This window comes from Stigmatopora nigra, chromosome 4 (assembly GCF_051989575.1).
Source record: "Stigmatopora nigra isolate UIUO_SnigA chromosome 4, RoL_Snig_1.1, whole genome shotgun sequence".
NCBI classification, from domain to species: domain Eukaryota; kingdom Metazoa; phylum Chordata; class Actinopteri; order Syngnathiformes; family Syngnathidae; genus Stigmatopora; species Stigmatopora nigra.
In genome coordinates this window covers 10,067,747-10,091,256 of record NC_135511.1, presented here as the reverse complement: position 1 = coordinate 10,091,256, position 23,510 = coordinate 10,067,747, and the positions used below count along the sequence as shown (strand labels likewise).

General features: G+C 42.9%; 1 protein-coding gene across 1 annotated transcript; it reads right to left on the bottom strand.

Annotated features, from left to right (window-relative positions):
- Positions 1 to 217: 217 nt before the first annotated feature.
- Positions 218 to 20,509, bottom strand: LOC144195374 (transducin-like enhancer protein 1). The gene is made up of 20 exons (XM_077714968.1): positions 19,729 to 20,509; positions 18,861 to 18,961; positions 17,409 to 17,472; positions 16,096 to 16,140; positions 11,790 to 11,852; positions 11,591 to 11,695; positions 8,813 to 9,026; positions 8,675 to 8,691; positions 6,613 to 6,726; positions 6,398 to 6,451; positions 6,051 to 6,200; positions 5,824 to 5,962; positions 5,175 to 5,377; positions 4,218 to 4,294; positions 3,862 to 4,111; positions 3,253 to 3,500; positions 2,710 to 2,857; positions 2,432 to 2,582; positions 2,042 to 2,118; positions 218 to 1,834 (listed from the first exon to the last, which is right to left on the bottom strand). The coding sequence occupies exons 1-20, from the start codon at positions 19,750 to 19,752 to the stop codon at positions 1,727 to 1,729; spliced, it is 2,352 nt and encodes a 783-aa protein (XP_077571094.1). The 5' UTR covers positions 19,753 to 20,509; the 3' UTR covers positions 218 to 1,726.
- Positions 20,510 to 23,510: the final 3,001 nt, after the last annotated feature.

Genomic DNA, 23,510 nt, shown 5'->3' with positions numbered 1-23,510 from the left:
GAGTTTGAAATACAAATAGTGGTGTCTGTCATCTGCATTCATTCGTCTTCATATTGACACGTGTCATATAATTTGTATGACAGTCTGATGACAATCTTCTCAATAAAAGTATAACCGTAAATGGTTGTGGACTGACCAAATGTCATTTTAAAAGCTAGCTGGTGCATTTAAAAACTATTCTGTTTATTTGGTGTCAAAAAATGTTCACAAAGGCCACTTTGATTACAAAAAAAACACCATTTATTAACTAAAGTTTTAAAATTAGCAGTTAAGACCTTTTAGTTTTTTTCCTTTCACCTTTCTGTTGGGTGTAAAAGATATACAAAAACACTTTCTTAACAACATCCCATATGAAATCAAACCCAACCCCCACCCCCAAAAAACATTCATGTACATTTTTACAAACATTCAATGGGCAAAAATAGATTTAAAATAAGAGAACATAAGCACAGTCATAAATCATCTTGATTTAAATGATGCGCAGATGTAAGCAACACTGATATGCCTCATTTTTTTTCTCCATGGAGATGCAAAATGGACGATCAGATACTTGTTCGCCCAGTGTATGCACAACAATCGATCGTCCACTGATTGCTAAGACTTGTCGATTACTACTTTAATGGTGAGAGGCAGCCTGGAAAAGATAGATTTTTATCCTCTATCTGTATTATCAATGCATGAAAGAAATTGAGATGACCATCCTTAAAAAAAAATAGCTGTTGAGGTAAGGTCCTGCATATAAATAAAGTGTCTATTAGGGGTGTGTATTTGGTTTGATTTGTTGGATTTCAACTCCTTAATATAGTCAAAGATCCGTGGAGGGGAACCTTTTCATAAGCCTCAAAAGCAATTGATTTATCCATTTTCTATTGGGCTTGTGGCTTTGGATGAGAGGTAAAATATGCCCAAGAAGCATTTGCATTCACCTACTAAGTTTAGGAGAGACCCGAGTACCCAGAGAAAATCTATTGCCATGAACCAAGATTCTAACGCAGAAGACTTCAACGTTGCATGCACGGTTCTGGAATTTGGGAGGACGAAAATCCTCCAGGAAAGTCCGAGCCATGATGTAAACAAAGAATCTCTAGCCTGGGGGAGTATGTACTGGCCACAAATCGATGTAGCTGCCAAACTATACGATCTCTCCTGACAAATATTCATAATATCGGACCCATGCTATTTTGAATTTAAAAAAAAAACAGTTTGGCCATTGGAGGACTTTATAGAAAGTGGAAAAAGTTACCAACGCTCCTATTAGATGGTGAAATGTTGAATGCCCGAGGATAATTGACGGTGGGAATGCATATGCGTGAGAATGTCAATGTGTGTGCGTGCGCATATGTAGGTGGACTTGCTGGAAGGACTGCTGAGACCTCCATGACACGGCGTGGGTGTCAGCCAGCCGAGATTCACGGGGCAAAGAGGCAAAAGGCTCCAAGTCCAACACCATTCTCCTTGGCTCACATCCATCATTTCATTTCTTCTGTCCTCTATTGACGTTTTTCATCGATCCTCGTTGGCTTAAGTGGCTTTTAAGACTGCCTGGTCCCATAGCCTATCAAGCGATCCAAAGAAAAGCGACATTCCAAAACAGATGTCTAACGGTATCCGATCATTCGTCCTTATCCTAAGTTGCACCAATGAATGTGAGTACGTGATTTCAAGATCTAGAAATGGCTGTTGTCTTCTTTTGCTTCAAAGTACAAATGAGCCTTCCTTTGCCATGTTAATATATGACCTCATAGACGGTGGCCTTCTTATCTCCGGAACCGGTGACGATGTACTTGTCGTCTGCAGATATGTCACAGCTGAGCACCGAAGAGGATTCTTTAGACTGCGGAGGATTAAAAAAAAAAAAAAAGTGTTTAAAAAAAAAAAACAAGAAAGGGAGCAAAAAATGACAGGGAGGGAAGGAACACTTAAACACGGGCTTCCAAGTGGTGGAATCTGGTGGGGTTTCCTATGAGGTGGTGGTTGAAGTACAATATTGGGATGGACATTTTACATGTAATGAGTTAGGTCCAATATTAACATTGCATACCTGGAATATGCTGGCACCATAAGGAGTTCTCCATGCATTTAGTAAGTTGTCTTTCCCAGTGCTCACGAACCATTTACCTGCACAACAATAATGGCAACCCTGTTTAAAAAATCTTACCTAAAATACGCAAACACAATGGTTTTTGTATGGTAGGTGAAATTGTACCCTTTTACTCAGGTGGGAATAAAATAAACAATGACATTAGTACCATTTACTCCAAGTCAATTTTGGCTTTCATTATCAACCCGAATCCAATTGATTCGATAAATGCCAAACTGTTTCTTATATATACTTCTGTTAAAAAACAAAAAGACAAAGGTTTGTAGCCAGGAGGAAAGAGTAGAAAACACCGAGCTATACAGCATAAGCAAACGTCAGTTGCTGACTTACCACAATAAGCGAACTGCAAGGAGAGCACGCAACTCTCATGCAGATGGAGCTGATATTTGTCCGGTTTGGTCACATGAAGGACCTCTACATTACTGCTTTCCATGCCCACTGCCAGCCACTCCCCTGTTGGACAGTAGCCGAGAGAGAAGATCTGGAAAGAGATGAGAGGAGTTGGCAATAATGGCGACTATGTAAATAATGGCCATGGCCAAGGTTGGGGAGGCTCTTAAAATGTTTTCGAGTGCACGTGACTGTCTTAGAGTCAAACGCGTGTGCACCTGCGACGTGAAGTCGTGCTGCTGCAATTGACGTCCCTCTCGCAGATCCCAGGACCGGACGGTGTTATCCAGTCCTCCGGTCCACAGTTTGGTGCCATCATTGGAAATGTCAATACAGCTGGCTCCATCTGTGTGGCCCTGGAACTGCCTGTGGAGAACGCATACAAGCATGAACATACACTACTCATAGCCAAGGCATACTATAAGCACAATTTCAATAAATCTAGGATGTTCTGTTAAACAGGCTATTTGAATACAATAATTTGCAACTCATTAGTGGCAAATACTTTAATACTATATTCTAGCATCATTTAATTCAAAACACACAATAATGTCAGATTTTGACGCATTGGTACTTGCAACACAGTTATAAAAAGGACGAGTGAGTATCAAGTGTTAGGAGGAGAAAAGAAGTCCCCTTCTATACCTCAACAATTTTTTTTCCATCACTTATCTTAAACATATTTCAGACTTTCATATATGAAAACAAACCAAGTATGAATATATGGATACGTGTCTAGGTAAGTTTAAGCGTCATCTTACCTGACCAGTGTCTGGTTGTGCAAATCCCACACAGCAATGTTGCCATCACTGCAGCATGAGAAGCACACCTTTGAATCCGGGCTGATGGCCAAAGCGTAGCAGGCCGGCGCTGATGATGTCAGCTCGGCCTTGATTCTGGGAGTGGGCGTGGCCAAATCCCAGATGGAAAGGGTGCTCGCCTCGCCACCCACAATCAGCGTGCGTCCATCAGGGAGGAGGCGGCAGGAGCGGATGTAGTTGTCTCGGTTCTGCGGGTAGATAAAAAAAAGTGTTTACTTCCATTGATTTGAAGCAATTGAAGATTGTCTCTCTCTTAGTGGAGCCTGGTAATATTTGTGCAGCCTGGTTGGAGCTCAATTCCCCATAAAAGACACGATATCCTTCTTTAGAGTCCTTTAAAAATTCCACTGCTAAAGCAACTTATGCGAGATAAACAAAAAAGGGCGATGATCCTTTATATTACCAGATACACAACATTCAAATTTTAATGAGAGCCAAATCCATGCGAGTATATAGGACTATTGACTTGGATGTAAACACAATTGTGTATGAAATTTTGTGTATAACTCACATATAGTCGCGGGTGTATAATAATGGGGCTATACTCACCAAACAGTCAAGCTGCGACACAGGACTCTTGTTGCCAGGGTGACTGATGTCCCACACCTTGACGCAGCCCTTTCCACCCGTGTAGACGTGCCGTGTGGGGTTGCTGATGGTAACGGCGCAGACTACCTCGCCGTGGTTGAGCGTGTTGATCTGGCGGGCATGGCGTGGGATACCCGGGCCCACCAGGGCATCTGGAGGAAATGGCACTGGCTGCATTTGTCCATCGGCCGCAACATGGAAGGAATAGGCCCTGGGGGAAGAAAATGCAGGAATAAGAAGTTGAATGCTTCTTAATAGCAGAGATGCACAAACTACATGTTCACACTAATCGAACAAGTTCCTGCAAAGTCACTTACGGTTTGCCACCGGGGATTCCTGCCAGACTGGGAGGCATTCCAGGAACCCGCATGTGAGGGTGCGGATCAAAGCCGACCTTGATGAGAGACAGCTCAGTCATTTGATGAGCACAGTGCAAACATTCAAGAGGTACTTAGGCGCATAATTGCTAAATCTCGCGTGCAAAAAGTAAACAAGCACACACAATCTGAAAATGAATGACAAGCTTAAGAGTATGTAAACACACAGACACTAAAAGCTGTCAGTCCCTTCCCAATACGCACTCACCTCCCAACCTGACACACAAACAGCTGCTGAGTACACACATGCAGAGTTACAGCAAGCTGTTGCTCAGACACAGGCACCACTTGACTGAACCTATTTAAACAGCGTAATGAACACTAGGCAAATACAACAGTGAGTGATGAGCTTGATGGGAAATTGCCCACACCACCCCATGCTAACTGAACAAATACGGGGAGTCCTCATTTCACAATCTAACGCAAACTTGTCCTAAAGCACAAGTAAAGACAATGTATAATGTCACTTGATAACCTGTTACCAAGTCAGCATTGCAAATGCCTTACAAGCATTAATGATGATTAAATAAACGAATTAATTAATACCACGTACAGTAATTAATTCGTGTTGTCTTTCTGGTTTTCCGCAAAGGCAACAAATCTCACCACTCCCATTTCCTTTTGTGTTTTTACACTCTTGATCAAAACAGTTAGCGGCTGCTTATGAACTGACAGCAACTTGACTAACACTTTGCCTGCCAATAAATACGATGTCTCATGCCATACATGAAGTCATGTCCCAAGTAAGTTTTCAGATGCACAATACGGCAAGTTTTTTTATTCGTTAATGGCCTGCAAATCCTTTCAAAAACAAATATTTATGATGATTACTGTACAAATTTACTACGGCGTTGGTGTAGGCAAGTGATGGCATATGACAAAACTCCAAGCACTCACCATTGGCGAACGTCCGTAGGCCGCCACTGCGGCGGCGGCAGCAGCAGCACTCATCTGAGGCGAAATGTTGTGCAGGCCAGCAGCATAGGCAGCAGCGCTGGCCGCCCCCGCGAGCTCGCCATTCATCCCTGCGGCATGGGGCAACATGCTGAATGCGCCTGGGTATGGGCCAGGCACAGCAAGAGGAGTCCTGAGACCAGCAGCTGTGAGGAGACACAAAGTTTTGATGGTAGTTTAACTTTTAAATGTAAGATAATGAAGCATCAAACATGTCTGGTCTAAATCCACGGGGAGTTACAGCGTACTGAATATTCATCACAGAGTTCAAGCTCAGTAAATTCCTTGAAGAGTGCCCACTCTATTAGTGCCCTTACAGTCACACATCTACTGATGTTTATGACTAATGAGGCAACACATCCCCCCACTTTAGGGTATTCATTGACTCAATTGCAGAGACTACCAGCTATCTCATTGTATTAATTAACAAATAAGGATGACGAGTCAGCTATAAACTACTACAGACTTTGATATAAGTGACTGTTATGACACTTACTATGGTAAACATTGTATACTATATTGAAATGAAAATAAACCTTTTTCACATGCATATACTCTAGAACGTATGGTAATAGCTCGAGTGGAGACATACAAGGAGGGTGTGGGATCTCCATGGAGGGTGGTTTTGATAGGCTGGGCCGTACACCAGGTGTGGCACTTGGTCCTGGGGTGGAATCCCCTCTTGGCGTGGGTGTGCTGGACTTGAGCCCCGGGGTGCCCGCTTTGTCTCGCTGCCACACAGACAAAACACAAATAAAATGTGCTATCCTACACAGTTTGTGATAACCGACCAACAAAGAATGAAGACAAGATTCAAACCATTGCCATTTCTTTGGATTTGAGGGAGGAAGAGCTAGCCGACGATGCAGTGGAAGCGGGACTGGAGGGGTCCTTTTTGAGGAGGCGTGCTTTATCCAAGCCATTCTCTCTCGGGGATGGTATGGGTGTGCTGCGGGGGGAGGCTTGCTCCTACACAAGAAATATGTAACCATCCCTCGAATTAATTACCGGAGCACAGAAATTCAGCAATAAACCTGTTAGCATTCAAGGAAAGGTCCCACATGGCATAATAAACCTCAATCAAGCATGCCTACGCAGCCTTGTAATGAGAATCTCCATTAAGAAAGAAAGAGATTGATGAAAATGAGTAGTAGAAATGTGCTGACCTCGTTTGAGACATCCACCACTAAATTATCATCACTTTTCTCCCCGTCGCTATCCTGCAGAGATAACAAATCAATTAGTGCTTTACCATGAGACTCCAAGGGAAATCGGTGGATATTTAAGTTCAAGTGAAGCATTAGTTCTCCACAATAGGCTCTTGGCAAAAGAAGAACAAAACGATGTCATTTTTTTCCTATAAACAACAAGTATGTCTTACATAGTGGCTGGAGTCTTTGTCTTCCGCTTTGCGCTTCTTGTTGTCATTTGAAAAGTCAGGTCCATTCCGTCGTTTGTCTGAGTTACGGAGGCTTTCGGGTAGCAGCGAGTTACTCTGGGAGGTGGGAGACAGAACAGGGCTTAGTGCAGTCATGACCTTTTTCAGCATTATGAATACACCAGACAGTCATTTTTTATTTATGGTAGACGGAATATTCAAAGTGATAATCAAAGACTGGCTGGACTTTTTAAATGAAAAGAACATATGTCCCCTACCCTCAAAACCAGGCATGAGCAGATCTTTTTCAAGCACAGTACAACTCGCTATTCAAGCAAGTGTGCCACTGTTTTAGGCTGTGAATTGTAGTTTTCCTGTAAACTTGACCAGTTCTTTACCATTATTGGTATTATTTCTCGGACTAAAATCTGTCTCAACAGATTGAAAAAAAACTGCATTTGCCTAGCGCAAATTTGCTCGTGTGTAGAACAGGTTAGAAAAACAGTTCAAACTTTTGAGCAAACAGGTTAAGAGCTCACAGGAGTACAAATTAAGCAGCCTCCCCTCCATACTCACACACACACCTCTGAAGTTGATGATTATATTAAGTGGCTCTTAAAATCCATCCACACTAGCTCTCCTGGCTGTGTGTTCAGATGTGTGTGTGTGTGTGTGTGTGTGTGTGTGTGCAATGGGTAATTGACTGTGAAAGCCTATGTGTGTATTGCTTGCATAACGCTCGTGTGTTCCCAAAGCACACATTTCCACGCACACACAAAAGCACACACTAAGCACCCCCAAACCCCCACCCCCACCCACCGTTGCCTCCTGACCAACGGTTCCTATTGTTAATGGATTAAAGCTTCATGTCGAGTCCATTATAGTCTCAGCTTGTCAATGAAATGTGCATCCAGCATACACAAACACACATGCGCATGCACACATCAAGCAGCAGGGTGGGATCGCTGACATGAGGAGGAGAAGGTGGGGGTGCAGGGTTGGGGGATAAATGAAAGAGGAAGAGGAGGAGAAGGGGGTGAGAAAAAACAGGGGGAGTGGATGAGGAGATTATAGGACAGAGAAGATGGAGGAAGGGTGTGCGTATGTGAAAAAGAAGAAAGGGTGACAAGAGACCCAAGGGGAGGGGGTTGACGGGCGGAAAATCTGCATTCTAACACAGAACCCTGTAGTCTTCTCCGCCTCCTGCCTACACCTTTATAAAGGGGCTTGGTGGGCTGAACTCAAAGCACTGACCCGCAAAACACAAGCATTCAACCCCCTCTCTTCTTTTTCCTTAGCATGATCACACACACATACTCAAGTGTCATATGACTGCTGCACCTACACCCCGCCACATCCCCCACCGACCCTCTGAATGGTGGCGATATTAAACACAATGAGAGTCTTTTAAGCGCGGGATCGGGGGCAGTGGGCGAGGAGGGGGGTGGGTTATGAGGCAGGAGTAATCTGCTCACTGAGGTGTTAAATAGGCACAACAATGCAAGCTTGGCTGAGTGTGCGCATGAGAGAGAGAGAGACAGAGAAAGAGTGCTAAAAGGCTCATTTGGCATAGAAAGGAGCTCAAAGCGGCTCTAGGGCAGAATCATGCAAGCAACCACAGGGTCTTCACTACACCACACCCCTCCTCCTCCCCCCCCAAGCGAATACATAAACGCTCACACGTGTACACGCATTTTGGCTGTCAAGTTTAGGCACAGATTATGTTAAAAATGGGAATACACAGTTCAAACAATTGTGTGCCATTGGCATGCTTAATGTTCCGTTGAGATGAGCATCACTGATCCCACAAATAGAAAAGGGGGTGTGGAAGGAGTCAAAAACCTTCAAGAGCAACAGGTGCTCTCTAGCTAGAAAGTTTCATTCGTACGGTCACGGTGGAGAAAAAGTACAGTGAGATCTCTTGGAGTCTCATAATTGCCCATAATCGGCTGGTATAGGATCCAGCACCCCTCACAACCCGTGTGAGGATAAGCAGTTCAAAAAGTAAATGAATGAATACTTCATGCACCATATGCGGATTCACCCGGTAACATTAACTACTTACTGTGCCTGGTTCCCGATCTGTTGTGTCCCAAAATCCCATGCCATGATGTAATAAAAAAGAGAAGAAAAAAAAGATAATTATGAATGACATTGAAAAGAAATCACAACTATTTTTGAAAGATTAGACGAAGTTCAAAACCTCTCAAGTGATCGGGTCCTCCTGGGTGCAAATCAGGCCCTGAAAGGTGTGTTTTTTTATCAGCTGCTTCTTTGCCCGCCAGATGGGGAGGCATGGCACCAAGGGCTCCCGAGAGTGCCAGCAGGCTGGCCGAACCGCCCAGCTGTGAAGGGTGCAGGCCAGCTGGGTGAGGTGTAAGGGGCACAGGGGCGCCGTGGTTGTGCGGGAGATGTTGCTATTAACAGAGACAGACAAAAATAAAACATGAGTGACAAATGGTGATTCACGGGAAAATTGTCTGCTAAACTGAGTACAAAAGCAGTTAACTTGTCTCAATTTTTTCTCCACCGGTGTAGAAAAGAACCCACCGCTGGCAGCTCAATATCTTGGCTCTACATATTTGTGGATGTTGAAAACACGTGTGAATCTCGGTTGTATTGCTTTGAATACTTTATTCTCAACATATATATCATATAACTGCTCTGGAAAAGGGTCCATAGAGACTCTGCACCTATAATCAGAAAATCCTTTAGTCTGACATTAAGTACTTGCTGCGTTTAACACAAAAGGACATGGGAAGCCGGCGTTGGGGTGTTGGACTTCACACAGGCTCTGGAATGATCTCCATATGTGGGAAATTGCCAGGTTGACTTAATCACTTCATTCCGTGCTAATGCCTTTTACATGGAAAATGATACATATGCAAACTCTACACATGAAGGCCAGGACCAAGTATACCGTGCCGCAAATTTCAGGATTATGAGCCAGACATGTTAACCAACATGAAACAGTGCTGCTTTACCTAAATACACCATGTAATAAAGAGAGAAATTGTCAAATTCACACATTTGCAAGGGTTTCATTGCCTTTCCTGAACATAGCATTTCAGGTTTTATTGGTAGACCACCAAAAAAGAAGAAGAAAAAAAAACAATGGGGGTTGTGGAAGCAAATCAACAGACATTTGTAGCTCTGGACAAATTTGAAATGTTCATGTATAGCATCCCAACAAGCTGCTTCCGTAGACGAAGAGGTGAACATATCCTTTACCCCCTCCCATTCCTCCCCCTCCCCCTCCAGTAACCCCCTTCCTCCTCCTACTCGTCATCCCTCTGGGGTCAAACACTAAACAATACTGACAGCTGGGATCAGAGTCTGTGAGCTGGAGGATGCGGTGGGGGCAAGGAAGGAATGATGGAGGAGGGAAAAGGTGGCGGTGGTGAAGCGGGGGGAGTTGCAGCTGCTGCTTACACTGTCAGGTCTTGTGAGGGAGTGACGGGGGAAGGAGGGGAGCGAAAGAGGGGAGGCTGGCTGGCAGCGCCGTTCTCTCTTTCACACCAAATCAGGCGCTCGTCTGAGCGTGAAATTCCTTTGTGTTCCAAAACATCATTATTGCCTCCTCAGACAGTAGCCGCGAGAATCCAAGCTCACATTCGCCACGGGAGGAGGAGGAAGAGTATAAAGGGTTTGGGGATTCGGGGACGACACAGGAGGTGGCTCCGCGGGGGTGAAAGGAGAGCTGAAGGTCAAACCCACTTTTATTTCACCTAATTGACTAAATCAACCACCACCACCACCTCTGCTGTACTTCTCCATTCTGTACCCTAAACAATTAAATGGTCTTTTAGCCTCCACCCCCACCCACGCAAACGCCAACACCCCCTTCCAAACAACCAGGCACATGCACACACACACACACAGAGACGTCACAGTTGATCAGCCAAATGTCCACACACAATCTTGATAAACAAGGAAGACGCACATCTATGCAACCCCTCTCTGTAACCGCATCCCCCGCCTCCCTCCCCCCGTTTTCACAAACGCACAAACACAGATGCAAAAACACAGTGACGGAGAAAAACAAATAGGACCCCTGATGAGAGCAAATGGAGGGGAAGTAGTGGCGGAGGGTGGTTTGTCATCGGATGTTAGCGTAAGCATATGCACGTATGTCTCTCTATGTGTGTGTGTGTACGTGCATGTGCGCGTACGTGTGTGTGTGTGTGTGTGTGTGTGTGTGTGTGTGTGTGTGTGTGTGTTTGTGTGTTGCGGGGGCAATACGCTTCATTACACATATTTAACTCAGAAACGGGGTGAATGACAGGCTGGCGTGGGAGTCGAGGAGAAGGGGAAAAGGGGAGTATGAAGGGAACAACCCTCTTAACCCCACCAGACCCCCCCTTTTACAAACACCAAAGTCCCCCAATTAAGAACTCTGAGAGCAAATGCCCAGTCTACACCCCTTTGCCCCCGTCCCACACAGGCACCTATCCGTTGGCAACAACTAAAAAGCTAAACACGTATCCAATCCAATCCCTTGCTCAGCTAAATCTTTGACAACCTGCCCTTTCCCACAATTCCCTAAATGTCAACATCTCTTTGCCTCCACCGACGCCACTAGTAGGTACCCAATCATACCGACCTCCTCCAACACTCCACTAGTCTACCTGTAAATCCTCGAATCGCTTCACCTTTCCCACTTTCTCTTTGTTTAAACCCACTTGAATGCCTTCATAGGTTATTGCAAATGGGACACTGACGACATGTATGGTATCCTCCAATAATAGGACATGTGTGTGTAATTTACCATACAACATTCCCACCCTGTTGTGTTGAAAAAACAATTCTTACTCAACATTAGATTTTTGTCACATAAGAATGCTGTAAACATGCTTCTAAATATCTGACTCCCAACCTTATTTTGTGCTACACAACTGATTGGTCAAAATCAGGTGAGGCGGATTCGATTCTAATGCAAAAATATGCAATGGAGACACTCCTAAAAGAAATGGATACGAACCGTAGGTGGAAGGCCGGGCAGTCCGCGTACCCCGATGACAGCATTAAGCTCAGCCATGGTCACTTGCTTGGCCCGCTCCACTGCTTGAACCACCTGCTGCTGATGCTGCAAAACGCATAAAAACACTCAATGTTTATTTCCAAGGACCGTTACAGCAGATGTGTGGGCATAGATAAACAGAAAAGAGAGACACCGTTACCTCCTGCGAGAGGAAAGGGATGACTTGAGCGCAGATGGTGTTGAGTCTCTTGGCAATCTCGGTCTGCGGGAAAGGAAGAGCCGCAATGAGACTTTAATAACATAATCAGGATATGGCTGTTGGCCAACAATAATAAAGCAACAACACGGGGGAAGACTTCAATCTTTCATATCAAAGACTGGTAACGTTTAACATGCAATTTGACTACACAGCTTCTTTACAGGGAGAAGAATCCCTAGAAGAAGTAAAGACTTAACTTTTGACTTTTCCCTGTCATTCGAATGATGTGTTTGCCAGATTGGATTCCCTTCCTGACGCAACCAAACCATTTTACCCAGCCGTGGAATTGCCGGTGACTGGGAATTTAGGGACTGATTGCACAAATATAACATTACATCACCGGTACTATTTTACTAGAAATATAAGCTCAATAAATCAAATGTACATGAGATACTCACCCCATTAAACAGAGAGTTAAAATGTATTATTTTTTTAATTGTCAGATGTTTGCACGTACTTAGCAGTACCCCCTTGGTGCAAATTTCCTAAAACTCTAGTCTCAATAAATCATTCACACTTAAAATATTCACCCTAATAAACAGGGAGTGAAATTAGCTTTGATTTTAATGGTGATTGTCACTGAACTTGTGATGACTGTAGATAAAAAATAATGAAACCCATTCTATTTAAATAAACTTTGTAAATTGAGAAGTAGAAGCTACTGTTTCAAAAAATATAGTATGTTTCAACTATCATTAGTAACATCATGGCAAAATATCCAATAAGATTTTTCTATGAAAAAATATATTAATGTTCTGTTTTCATGAATTACTTTTTTAATGCATCTGAGAGAGAAAAAACAAACAGACCATATTCATGCAGCAAATTCAAGGTGTTGAAAGAACGCAAAGCAGAGAGCTTTCCTCTCCAATTATCAAGAGACGACTTGGGTTTTATCACTGTTTTTCTCCTTCATCCCTCCAACCATTTGGCTCTTGTCCCCTTTTCGCTAACAGCACTTAAACATAATCTCATCAGCTCCTAACTTCATTTGTCGGGCTCCGAGTATCCATGCCAACACATCCGCCCTCTCTGTCCTGATCCTCTACCCCCACTCCTTCACCCGGAGGTGGCTACAATCGCCTGAAAGCAGATATCCCCTTAGCAGCGTCGAATCTGATAAGTGGCCTCGTATTACATGTCATCCAATCAAAGCGATATGAAGGAGGTCGGGGTGAAGAGGGAATCGTCAGGGTCGTGACATGCAGCGATGGCTCATCGCTAGACCTAAGAATCATAAACTAATGTGACAAGGAATACTAAGGGCCTTTGTAAGATCATGGCACCTTTTTCTCGACATAATCCCAAAACCGCACAGTGTTGCATGAAGCTGAAAGAAAGAAAAAAAAGAAAAACCAACACTTAATGCACTAGAGCCACACCATTGTTGTTGTCAACATACTTAAGTGGACTCACTAAGTACCCTGGATTAGAAAACTACTTTTCAGTGATGGCAAAGTGTACAAGTGGCACCACATTATATAATAATATATATTAACATAATCCATAACTATTATTGTGAGCAAAGATTAGTGACCAACTACATTAAATTTGACAACCACAGGACCAGAACTTAATGTGAAACCGAGAATGTACCCAAATTGCACTTCTCTAATTGTGGGAAACCTCAGCCACCCCAAAGGGAGTCAAAAATTTGTGAAGAAAACACAAAAAATGAGAAAATTTTGCAATCTCCAACTGTTGTAAAACCGAGGACGCACTGCCCGGGGATTCATTTTTGGACAATTAATGGACATTTTTTTTCCGCACACTCTTGATATTCTTAAAGAACTTTTCAGTTTCCAGTTATGACGTATCAAGGTGAATTAAAAGCTTGTTTGCCAACTCTCTTTTCATGTAGTTAGCAACAGGACCAACCTGCCAACATCAATTAAAATAAATGCTGTTGTTGAAATAGCTGCCACTTTTGCATTTACAAAACTATCCAAACTATCCCCACTTGAAAAGGTTCTGTACAGAGTAATTTATAAATGTCTTTTTCTTTTGTTCTGCAATTGTGAATGACGCTGTTCTGAAAAAATGACCCTGAGGGAGGAAAGTTAAACCCGACCCGGTCAGTTGGTATCAGTGACAACTTACAAACATCTGAAAGTTGTCCTTTTTTTTTTTACATTACCACGTCTGGTATAAATAGCACAAACACTGAGGTTGTAATATAAAAAGCCCCTATTATATGGCATACAATACTTCCTTTTCAGTGTTGTAGTGAGTATCAGGGTTAACAGAAAACGCCCATAACCACCTTGTTGATGCTGCAAAACAAGTTCTTTATGTCACACCTGATTCTTAGATGATTGAGGGATGTCAGATTACTGCGTGAAAGCTCACATTCATGTCAACATCCGATCTTCCCTATCCCTGTTTTGGTTCTAATACAGCAGTTTTGAAGACGTCCCGCATGAAAGAGGTCATAAACAATATACGGGCAACAGCTTGCAAGCTACTGACCTCGGGATGCAACCTTTCGGCTAATTGGCAGCATGTCTCGAAAGCTCACAGTGAGCTAATTATAGGGAGACTCCACCTACACGGCCATTCTCAGAAACTTGTGGCATATAATTACCCTGGCATCACAACTCCCCTGATTAGGCTGTCTGAGAATACTCTCACCAAAGACTATCAGGTTAACTTACTGTAACTTAATGACTCTCAAACAAAGTAGGTTACCTGCGCCCTCGTGTACAGAAATATTTCACAGGATGAACTGTGTTAAGCATTTGATTAAAAAAGTCTCAACCTTAGCTTGAGCTTGTATCGACCCAATGTTTGGAAACAGCTTTCTTTATTCTGCTCAGCTGTCACGGTTGCCATTCGTTTGAATTAGGAAGAAAGGAAAACTGAGTGAAATATAGCCCGCTATGTCAGCATCTCATGCGGGAAAAGCAATCTATCCATTATCGCTCATCCTTGTCCCCATCGGCTAGTAATTGAGCTGGTTTTGAGCAAGGTACAGCCTAGGATGGTCACTACAGAATCGCATTGGACAACCAGCATTTGCACTTATTCACACCGAATCACAACAGTGCCTTAACAGATATTCATAGGTGGGAAGACAAGCACTAGGGTGGCAAATATTCAAATTTCCAAACGAGACAATGAAGAAATTGTATTTGACCAACAAAGCAGCATTATTCACCAACTCTGAACTGACATCCTGTTACACATTATTGCACGTATATTCTATAATTGGAACAATACAGCACCCACAACACACACACACACACATTCAAACACAGCGAGGGTTATTTTGTTAGTCTGTAACCCCACACTGCCTGCCTACAGAAGCTTGTTGCAGTGACAACTAAAGCCCCAAGCTAATGACCTCCCCTGGAGATGTGTGTGTATGTATGTGTGTGTTTGAGCATGTGTATACAATTGGGGAAAACTGCATCTTCTTGTAAAAGAAGTTACAGATTGATTTAAAATGCAACCAGAGCCACAAACAAAGATGGTGGTGCATCTGTGGTGGGGTCTGGTGCATGGATGGGCTCACATAAAGGTGGCCAAGAAGTTAGAATGCTGGGGAAAAAGCAGGTGAGGAGGTTAAAGAGGATGGAGGAGGAGACAAGAGGAAGAAAACACTTAAATGAAGCACCCCTGACCAATTCACCTCCCAATTTCCTAAGGCCTGACTAATCGATAGCCAGGGTAATTACTGCTAAACGCAGCAGGCTTCACAACACTCTACCGGGGGAACCATGTGCACTATTTCTCCCCTCTTCGCAAGTGTGTCTGCATATGTCACAGTTAAGCCTTTTGTTCATGCCTGTATTTGTCCCAACAACTTTTAGGCTGCACACTAATACCCACAATGAAACGTAGATATGGAGCATCTGCCTTCTCAAGGTTTGTGTCAAAGCACACTTGTTCGCCTGCAAAACGTAGTGCTCGGCTATCTCTAACTCGCCTGATGATCGATTTAACCCCCCCACCCCTGCCCACCAAAACCCCTCCCCTGTAATGTAATAAAGCAAGCCGCTCCCCAAGACAGCACCAATCAATCTACAGAGCCATTCATCCTGCCTCCGGGCTCAGCCGGCCGACCCTAACCGGGGAATTGGAGACAGAGCTCCATCGATCAAAGGTAAACACACATTCAAGCGCTCCCGACACACACACACACACACACACACACACACACACACACACACACACACACACACCAGAAAACAGTAAATGCTTTGGCAAACTCAGAAATAACAATAAAAATTGTCTGCACCATTACCTGTTTGTGCATTTCAATGTTGAGGCCATAAGACATCTCGTAATACTGCAAAAAAAATAACAGAAATCACATTGGTTATATTGCAAAAAAATAATCCCCTGTGAACTCTTAATGATAAAAATTGGTAAAGATTTAGATTAGATTAAGCTTTATTCATCCTGTATTTGTGAAATTCAGTTATTAGCAGTAGCAAGCACAGACACAGGAAAAGAAAATGTAGATCTAGATAAAACTGGAACCACACACAGGAAGCCCACACAAGGCTGGGACATATTGCAGACTTTAGCTGACATTGAAAATATGCAGAATCACTCTTTCAAGATGATCTGCACAGTGCCTCAGTAGTCTGGAGCTGATCATCAGGACCGATAGCCTTCCTGGCCTGAATGGTTCCAAAAAAATCTCCAGGACTCGCATTAAGAAACTAAGCTAATAGAAGAATGACTGCCTCTCTCACGCGATGGGTGGAGTCGAGTCGTTAAGGTCGTGAAAGCATTAAAGTAAAAAGAAATAGAAAAGCTGTAAAAACTAAGAAACGAGAAAGAACTACAACATTTAAGAAACTATTGGCTGTCCTTCACTGTTTGTTTACTGTGTAACACAGCTAAGGTGTTCCACTGAAACACAACACAAATTAAACTCTAACCCAGATCAGAGTTGGCCTTTTCTAAATCTGAAACAAAGTGGAGCTCTGTCTGTGAATGGAAACAGTGGATCACTACAGCAGATCCAATTGCTACTGTTGAGCTATTAAAGGACTTAGGACAGACTGCGATTCAGACAAAGACTTTAGTGATGCATGCCATCGGCATGCTGTTTACACAAGTTGAATTTAACATGACATATTTTGGAGCATGAATAATAGTCTCAAAGTATTATTAATAAAAGTATCACTCTTTCATTGTAAAAGTGAAAGCGGCAATTTGACCAGTGCCTGATCTGCATGGGACTTGCACGCCAAAACAGGCTTATTCCAGTCAGGCTGAAAACATGTAGTGTAAAGCCAACAACATGATTTTATCCTTTTAACATAAGCATGACAGAGACATGTTAAGACAACTGTAAACTATTTAAAGCAGCACTCTAAAAATGCCTGCCATTTCTCTTTCAATAAGTTGTCGTTATCCGAGAAAGCCTTTATGACAGTGTTTGCTTCCTCTTTTTTGTTGTTGACACACACAGATAAAAAAAATACTTAGCTTCAGGAAAGAAGTCAGATCAGGACACACAAGCCTGATGAGGACTCACCATCTTTCTCAAGGGCACTCATTTTGGAGAGAAATAACAAAAGAGAGAGTGTAAATGAGTCTTACCATGACATAGTGTCTCTGCATCTCTGTCTTTTCACCAGCCAACTTTTCACATTCCAACTTGAGACTGAAACACAAAAACATCACAAGTTGCCATGAAAGGTATCTTGAGATTCTTACATTTTTCTTGTACATGCCTCAAAAATCAATTTAATCCATTTTTGTAAACATTTCACATACAGTATTCACCCTACCTTTATGTCCAGGTTAAAGTCAGGTTTTGCTCCAGTTTTAATAATTTCTTTGTAGTTGCTCTAACCCATTTTTTACGCAAATCACATCCCACATATCTATGCAAATGCACCAATAGCCAGTTGATTAGAAACTTGGAATTTCTGCAGCTGTTAGGGAACGGAAGGAGATCGGCTTTAGAGGTTACACTATATAATTGCCTATTTTTGTCCTCTACAAATGTGTGGTTGTGTCTACAGAGTCACAATCCCTTGGTGGGTTTGCAAAGTCAAACAAGCAATTTGTGGCTCCTCTTCTGGTTTTCCCCAACAATAGACAATAAGATAAGCATAAGGATGCGAACATCTAATCTCGCCCTTTTTGTTAACTCCCTGATTGAAGCGTCTGCAAATTGCTGGGAGAAACCTAGCTTCTTCCGTTGAAATGGAAAACATGACTCTTCCTGCTGAGACTTGACATTTGCTGTGTTTTTACCTGTAGGCTCTTTGTATGCATTTACACATCAGCACATCTCACCGATCAAAACCACCTAAACACAAATATGTTAACCCAAAGAAACACACGTGTCACGGGGGGGAATAAAGGGTGATTTACAGAAGCCCACACGTCAGCCATCACCGTGACTGAGACCTACCGCAGTGTCAAAAAGAAATGGAAGAAAAAAAAGAGGCCCGGATGCCTGAGTGTGTTGCACGCTCTCATGACCCCGATCCATGTTTATGGGTGAGTCTGAGGCTAGTTTGTTGTGCTAACAGAGGTGGTTGTGGCTTTTCTGGAAATAAACTATGGTTGAGAAAAGTATGACCCGCGGGCCGCTTACAGCCTGTTTAAGTCTTTTATCCAGCCCACAGAGACTTTATATTAGGAATTCATCTGAACCACAGGAGTGGCAGGGGTGGTGGGGCTTTTCCCAGATAACTATGGGTAACAAATGACTTGCACCCTGAACTATCAAATATCCTTTATGTTTTTTTATTTTGCAATCTCCACAACGAAAATTGCTTTTATACAGTATTTTTTTAAATTATTTTTTAATTAACAATACAATCATGTATACCTATGCCACTTTAAGTACTCAAATAATAGATTATCTTTATTTGAAATAGACCATACAATTTCCACACGGGAATTTGAACCCCTGACCTCAAAACTGTGAGGTAGGGCCCCCTTTATAGATTTTTTATCTAACCATGGTTTCAAAGCTATACGACATCAATTCAGCCAGGTATTTGAAAATAAAGCAAATGCTTGAGTATTATCTACCTGTGGTACTGGGCCTGCAGGAACTGGAATTCCTCCTTGATGCGATCCAGGGATTCTGGGATAGTAAACTTGAATGGCTGACCGGGAGCCTGATGGGAAGTCTACACAAACACATTATTATTAACACCACACTGCAGACTAAAAATGTTAAATGTGATCCAGTACAAATTCACACTAATAACCACTGTTATGTTTTCAAAGCTATGGCAATGGTGTCAACCCTCTGCTCCCATCACTAGTTTCTAAAAGAGAAATTGTCCCACTCAGCACACATATCCTTAGTGGTTTGATTTATTGCAGTCGAAAAGATTGATGGAACTAAAAAGACACTACTACTGGATCAGATTTGATTTTGTTACAAAATCATTTACTCCAAAAATAGGTGTATTGGGCACTGATATCTAAACTGAGGATTCAATTGGGACATCACTATTTACACCAAAAGACATGCAAATCTGTAGCCTGTAAAAACCTATAAATTAACTCCATTGGATAATAACCAGGAATAGAACTTTATCGTATGAAATATGTTCTTTGATAACTATTAGTATTAAAACTTTAGCACATGAATGTGTTTTTCTTTTTTGTATGACAACTTTGCACTGGTTGTCATTTCAATTAGCACTGCATGGGAAAGGTGGCTTGTTGTTGGAGTAATTGTGTTGAAACCTAACACATTCATAAAAGCCTTTACATGCAATTAAATATTTAATTATTCATCCTTATGAGGTTGCAATGAGTGTTGGATTAGTTGGTTTAATTATCAATAATCGCCATTAGAATATGGTTGGCATCTATATCAGGATGTTACAGGTAGGTGATGAGCAGCAAAAGCCTCAAGGGGGGCGTGAGGTTACGGGGGTCTTACCGGGTGCCGCCCCTGGGGGAACATTGTTATCTCCGGGCGAGGAGGAGGGGGGTCCTCCCGCTTCCGTCGCGATCCCCCCCTTGAGAGGCACCAAACTAGGATAGGGGCTGAGTTCGGTGCTGAAGAGGTGCCGATCCGCTTCACCAAGCCATGCGTGGACCTTTCCACGCAAGGACCGACACTTGGGAGCCAAGCCAGCCGTTTAACGCGCTCCTCTTCCGGCCGTATTCTAGCCCCCCACTCCCCCGCGGGTAGAGGGGCCGTAAATCAAGCAGCAAAGTACTGGGAAGCGGCTCATTAAGATCGAGGCAGTAAAGAACCAGGTGAGCAATGGAAAAGCCAGGAGTAGTCACCGCGTTTTTTGGTCGATTTTGTCCGATCTGATGTATTCCAAGACGGGGAAGCAAGGTGGGGGAGAAAGAAAGTATCCGTCCGTCACAGCACAATCCTCCGCGAGTTAATTGCACTGGAGAGTCCCCCCTCTTGACTCACTCGATCTGTCCGCCAAATGGTGAATTTGATGTATAAACCTCCCCGATGGCTGGTGGATACATAACAGTGGAGTGGAAGCCAAAAAAAGGGGAGGAAAGATGTTAGTTAGGATAACAACTACTTCCAAAACGGCGGTGGCCGGAGCAGTAGTCCGCCGTCCGACTATACTTCCCTCTTCAATGGCAACTTTCTCACGCGGTTTCACGCTCCAAGCTAACCGAAACTGGAGGACCGCCCCCAGAGTGCCAGCGCCAGCCAATCCGAGGCTCCGCTCCACGTGGGTTAGCGAGGCCGGACCGCGCCTCGGACCAATGAATGAGCCGCACACTGGCCCTTTTAAGCAGGTTGACCTGGTTGAGCTACGATGATGGTGGCCAATCGGAGCGTAGGCACTTCGGCAAGTGGGAAGGCGAGTGCGGAGGGAGGGCAAGTTGCTGCTGTCAATCAAAGTAACGTGGCTCGACCAAGTCATCTGCCAAACACACACACACACACACACAAAGTACATACATACCCGCACGCACAGTAAACTGTGACTTCATTGCACCTTTTGTCAAGACAAATCAAATTTATTTTATTTCTCTATCTGTTGCCCTTTGACTATGCAGTTATCATTTACTCATTCTTTTTTCAGAACCGCTTACGCTCACTTGGGTCACAGGGGTATTGGAGCCTCTCCCAGCAGGAGGCCGGGGAACTGGTTGCAGCCATTTGCAGTGCTCACAACTACCATTCACACATACTCACACTTATGGACAATTTGGAATAGTCACTCAGCCTATCGTGCATGAGGAAGGCGGAGTACCGTGAGAAAACCCACGCAGGCACCGGGAGAACATGCAAACTCCACACAGGAAGAACTCTCGATCCTATAACTGTGAAGTGGTCACCCTAACCACATGTCACTGTGCCGCGCTATGCGTTGTTCTAAAAATAACGTTGTTTGATGGCGTATATCCTCTATGTAATGTCATCTTTCTTAGCTTAATTTTGCAATTTTGCATGTTTTTCTGGTAATACTTATTTTTTCACAATTTGATTTACCTGAAAAAAATCTTTCATTTACTATTTTTGACAAGTTATTTTTACATCATTTCATCTCTGCACATTTTTCTTCTTTTCACACAATTTTATCTATTTATCACAACATTACAATTTATTTGTTGTTGTTTTGTGTGCCTTATGCTGGTCAGTGGTCAGCAAGTGACAAACAACCAATCAGTTCACCATTGGTGCCTTTGGCGGTCGTAAAAAAAGGGCAAGCAGGGATGCGTTTATCCCATTTAAGCGTTTGGTGTGTGGAAAAAAGCCCTCTAGGCTGACCCTGAGATGCGATTGGCTCAGAGGTGTTTGACCTCTTGCCCCCTGACCTCGGCTGATCCAGTGCATATGAGAGACTCCTGACTGGAACCAGGCGTGACCTTTTTGCACACAGCTCTCACAACAGACAAATGCGCACACACACAGGTGTTTTGCAGTGGGTGGTATTAGTTGGACACAGCAGTGAACTGCAAAAGAAGCTAATGCAATAATGTGCATAGCTGTGAATCTTCGATTCCATTTGGGGTGTCCCCTAAATGGTTGTAATGTGACACCTGGTCACTATTTGCTAAAGTTTAAGACTAAATGAAACGTGCAGAATTTCATTCATTTATTTGAATATAATTGTGCTGCGATTTCAGAGTTCATCTTGTTCTGTGGTCATGTTCATAATTCAAAACAACAGTTCTGAACTATTTATTGTCACAAGGGGTGCTGGAGACTATCCAAGCTGAAAACCCACATAAGCACGGGGTACACGTGCTAACTCCACGGGATCAAACCCTCGACTTCACAACTCTGAGGCTGACACCCTAACCACTGATCCACCGGGCCACCTAATTCAAAACATGCACGTCAAATATATTTCGCCTTTGAAATCAACGGAAATACCAGACATAAGTTCTAATTTTACAACTCCGCCCCCAAAAACACAAAAAAATGATCAGATCTTTTTTGTACACTTGTACAAGAGTTGCAATTTTGGCTAGTGACTCTTAAATGTCCATTTGATAGTTGTTGTTAATGCACTACTTCTAACTGATGGTGGAGCATTTTTTTAAAATGTGTTATTATGCTGCTGTCTTGGCTAGTGGCTGAGTCAAATTGGTCAGGCGGTTGTGAGCAAGTCTCTTATGTGTAATAATTACAGATAGTTCCCAAGATGTCCTTTTCTTTGTTTGAGCTTAGGCATGTATTTGTTCACTTGAAGGCACTTGGAAGACCGTTTTCTTGCTTTTCCCATGTGTTAACGCCTTTGAACTGAGTTAATTACACTTACCACCAGTCATTTTTGGGGTGGGAATTTATTGTTAGAACTGGGGTCCGCTTTTACTTGTGACATTTGGGCCCTTTTCAAAGAGATTGTTGATGTGATTAGATTGTTATTGTCGGTGAGCAATGGATTTCAACTGTTAAACATGTACTACCATTTTTCCCCTAAAAGAAAAAGACAGGCTTTTATTGGTAATAATTGAATAATATTATGAACACAGAATGCTTATTCTAAAGTTACAGGACAGACCATTATCATTTTAACTGGATTTTTTTTATCTTAGTATACCACAAGTGAACACGTAATATGGACAAATCAAGCCATCTGTCTTGAGTATAAGTCAAATACACAGAATGCAACATCGTATGGAAAATTTGACAGCTGGGAGCTCAGCTGGTGTTTTAGGTTGATTCATGCAGAAATCCATCCATTCCTATTCAAGAGCTTGCTCTTTACTGGTGATCTACTAGATTTTGGGCAAGAGGTGGGGTACACCTTGAATTGACTGTTTGTCAATCACATGGGACTTCTATGTCTTCAGTGAATGTTACGTATTCTTTCTGAACAAGGTAAGAAACCAGAGTAGCCACTGAATCTATTCGCGAGTACGGGAAGAAGAAAGGGCCTGACCTCAGTTGCTTTGAACACAGAGAATGAGTGAGTACTGATTTCTCAGTCCTACTCACAATCAAGGTCTTGACCATATAGTGCTGTATGTACTTTGACACCATGACAAAAGCTTAGCCAAAGAGTTTGTATACATAATAGGGGCTTTGTTAGAGATCCCTATATATAGATACAAAGAAGAAGAAAGACACAAGTTGATCTATCCACTTGTTGACCAACAATGCAACCAAACCTGACAAATTTGGCATTAAGCTTTGTGACCTGTGACCTACAATGAAAGTACATCTGGAATGTCTTACCATAACTGGGCAAGGGTTCCAGTCGCACAACAAGGAAGAGACTCTAGAGA

Excerpts from the sequence above, each read along its gene's own strand:
- LOC144195374 (XM_077714968.1), bottom strand. The coding sequence starts at position 19,752 with ATGTTCCCCCAGGGGCGGCACCCG. Across the intron at positions 17,473-18,860 it reads CTGCAGGCCCAGTACCACAG|TCTCAAGTTGGAATGTGAAA; the intron begins GTAGATAATACT and ends TTTGTGTTTCAG. Across the intron at positions 6,452-6,612 it reads ACAAAGACTCCAGCCACTAT|GATAGCGACGGGGAGAAAAG; the intron begins GTAAGACATACT and ends TTATCTCTGCAG.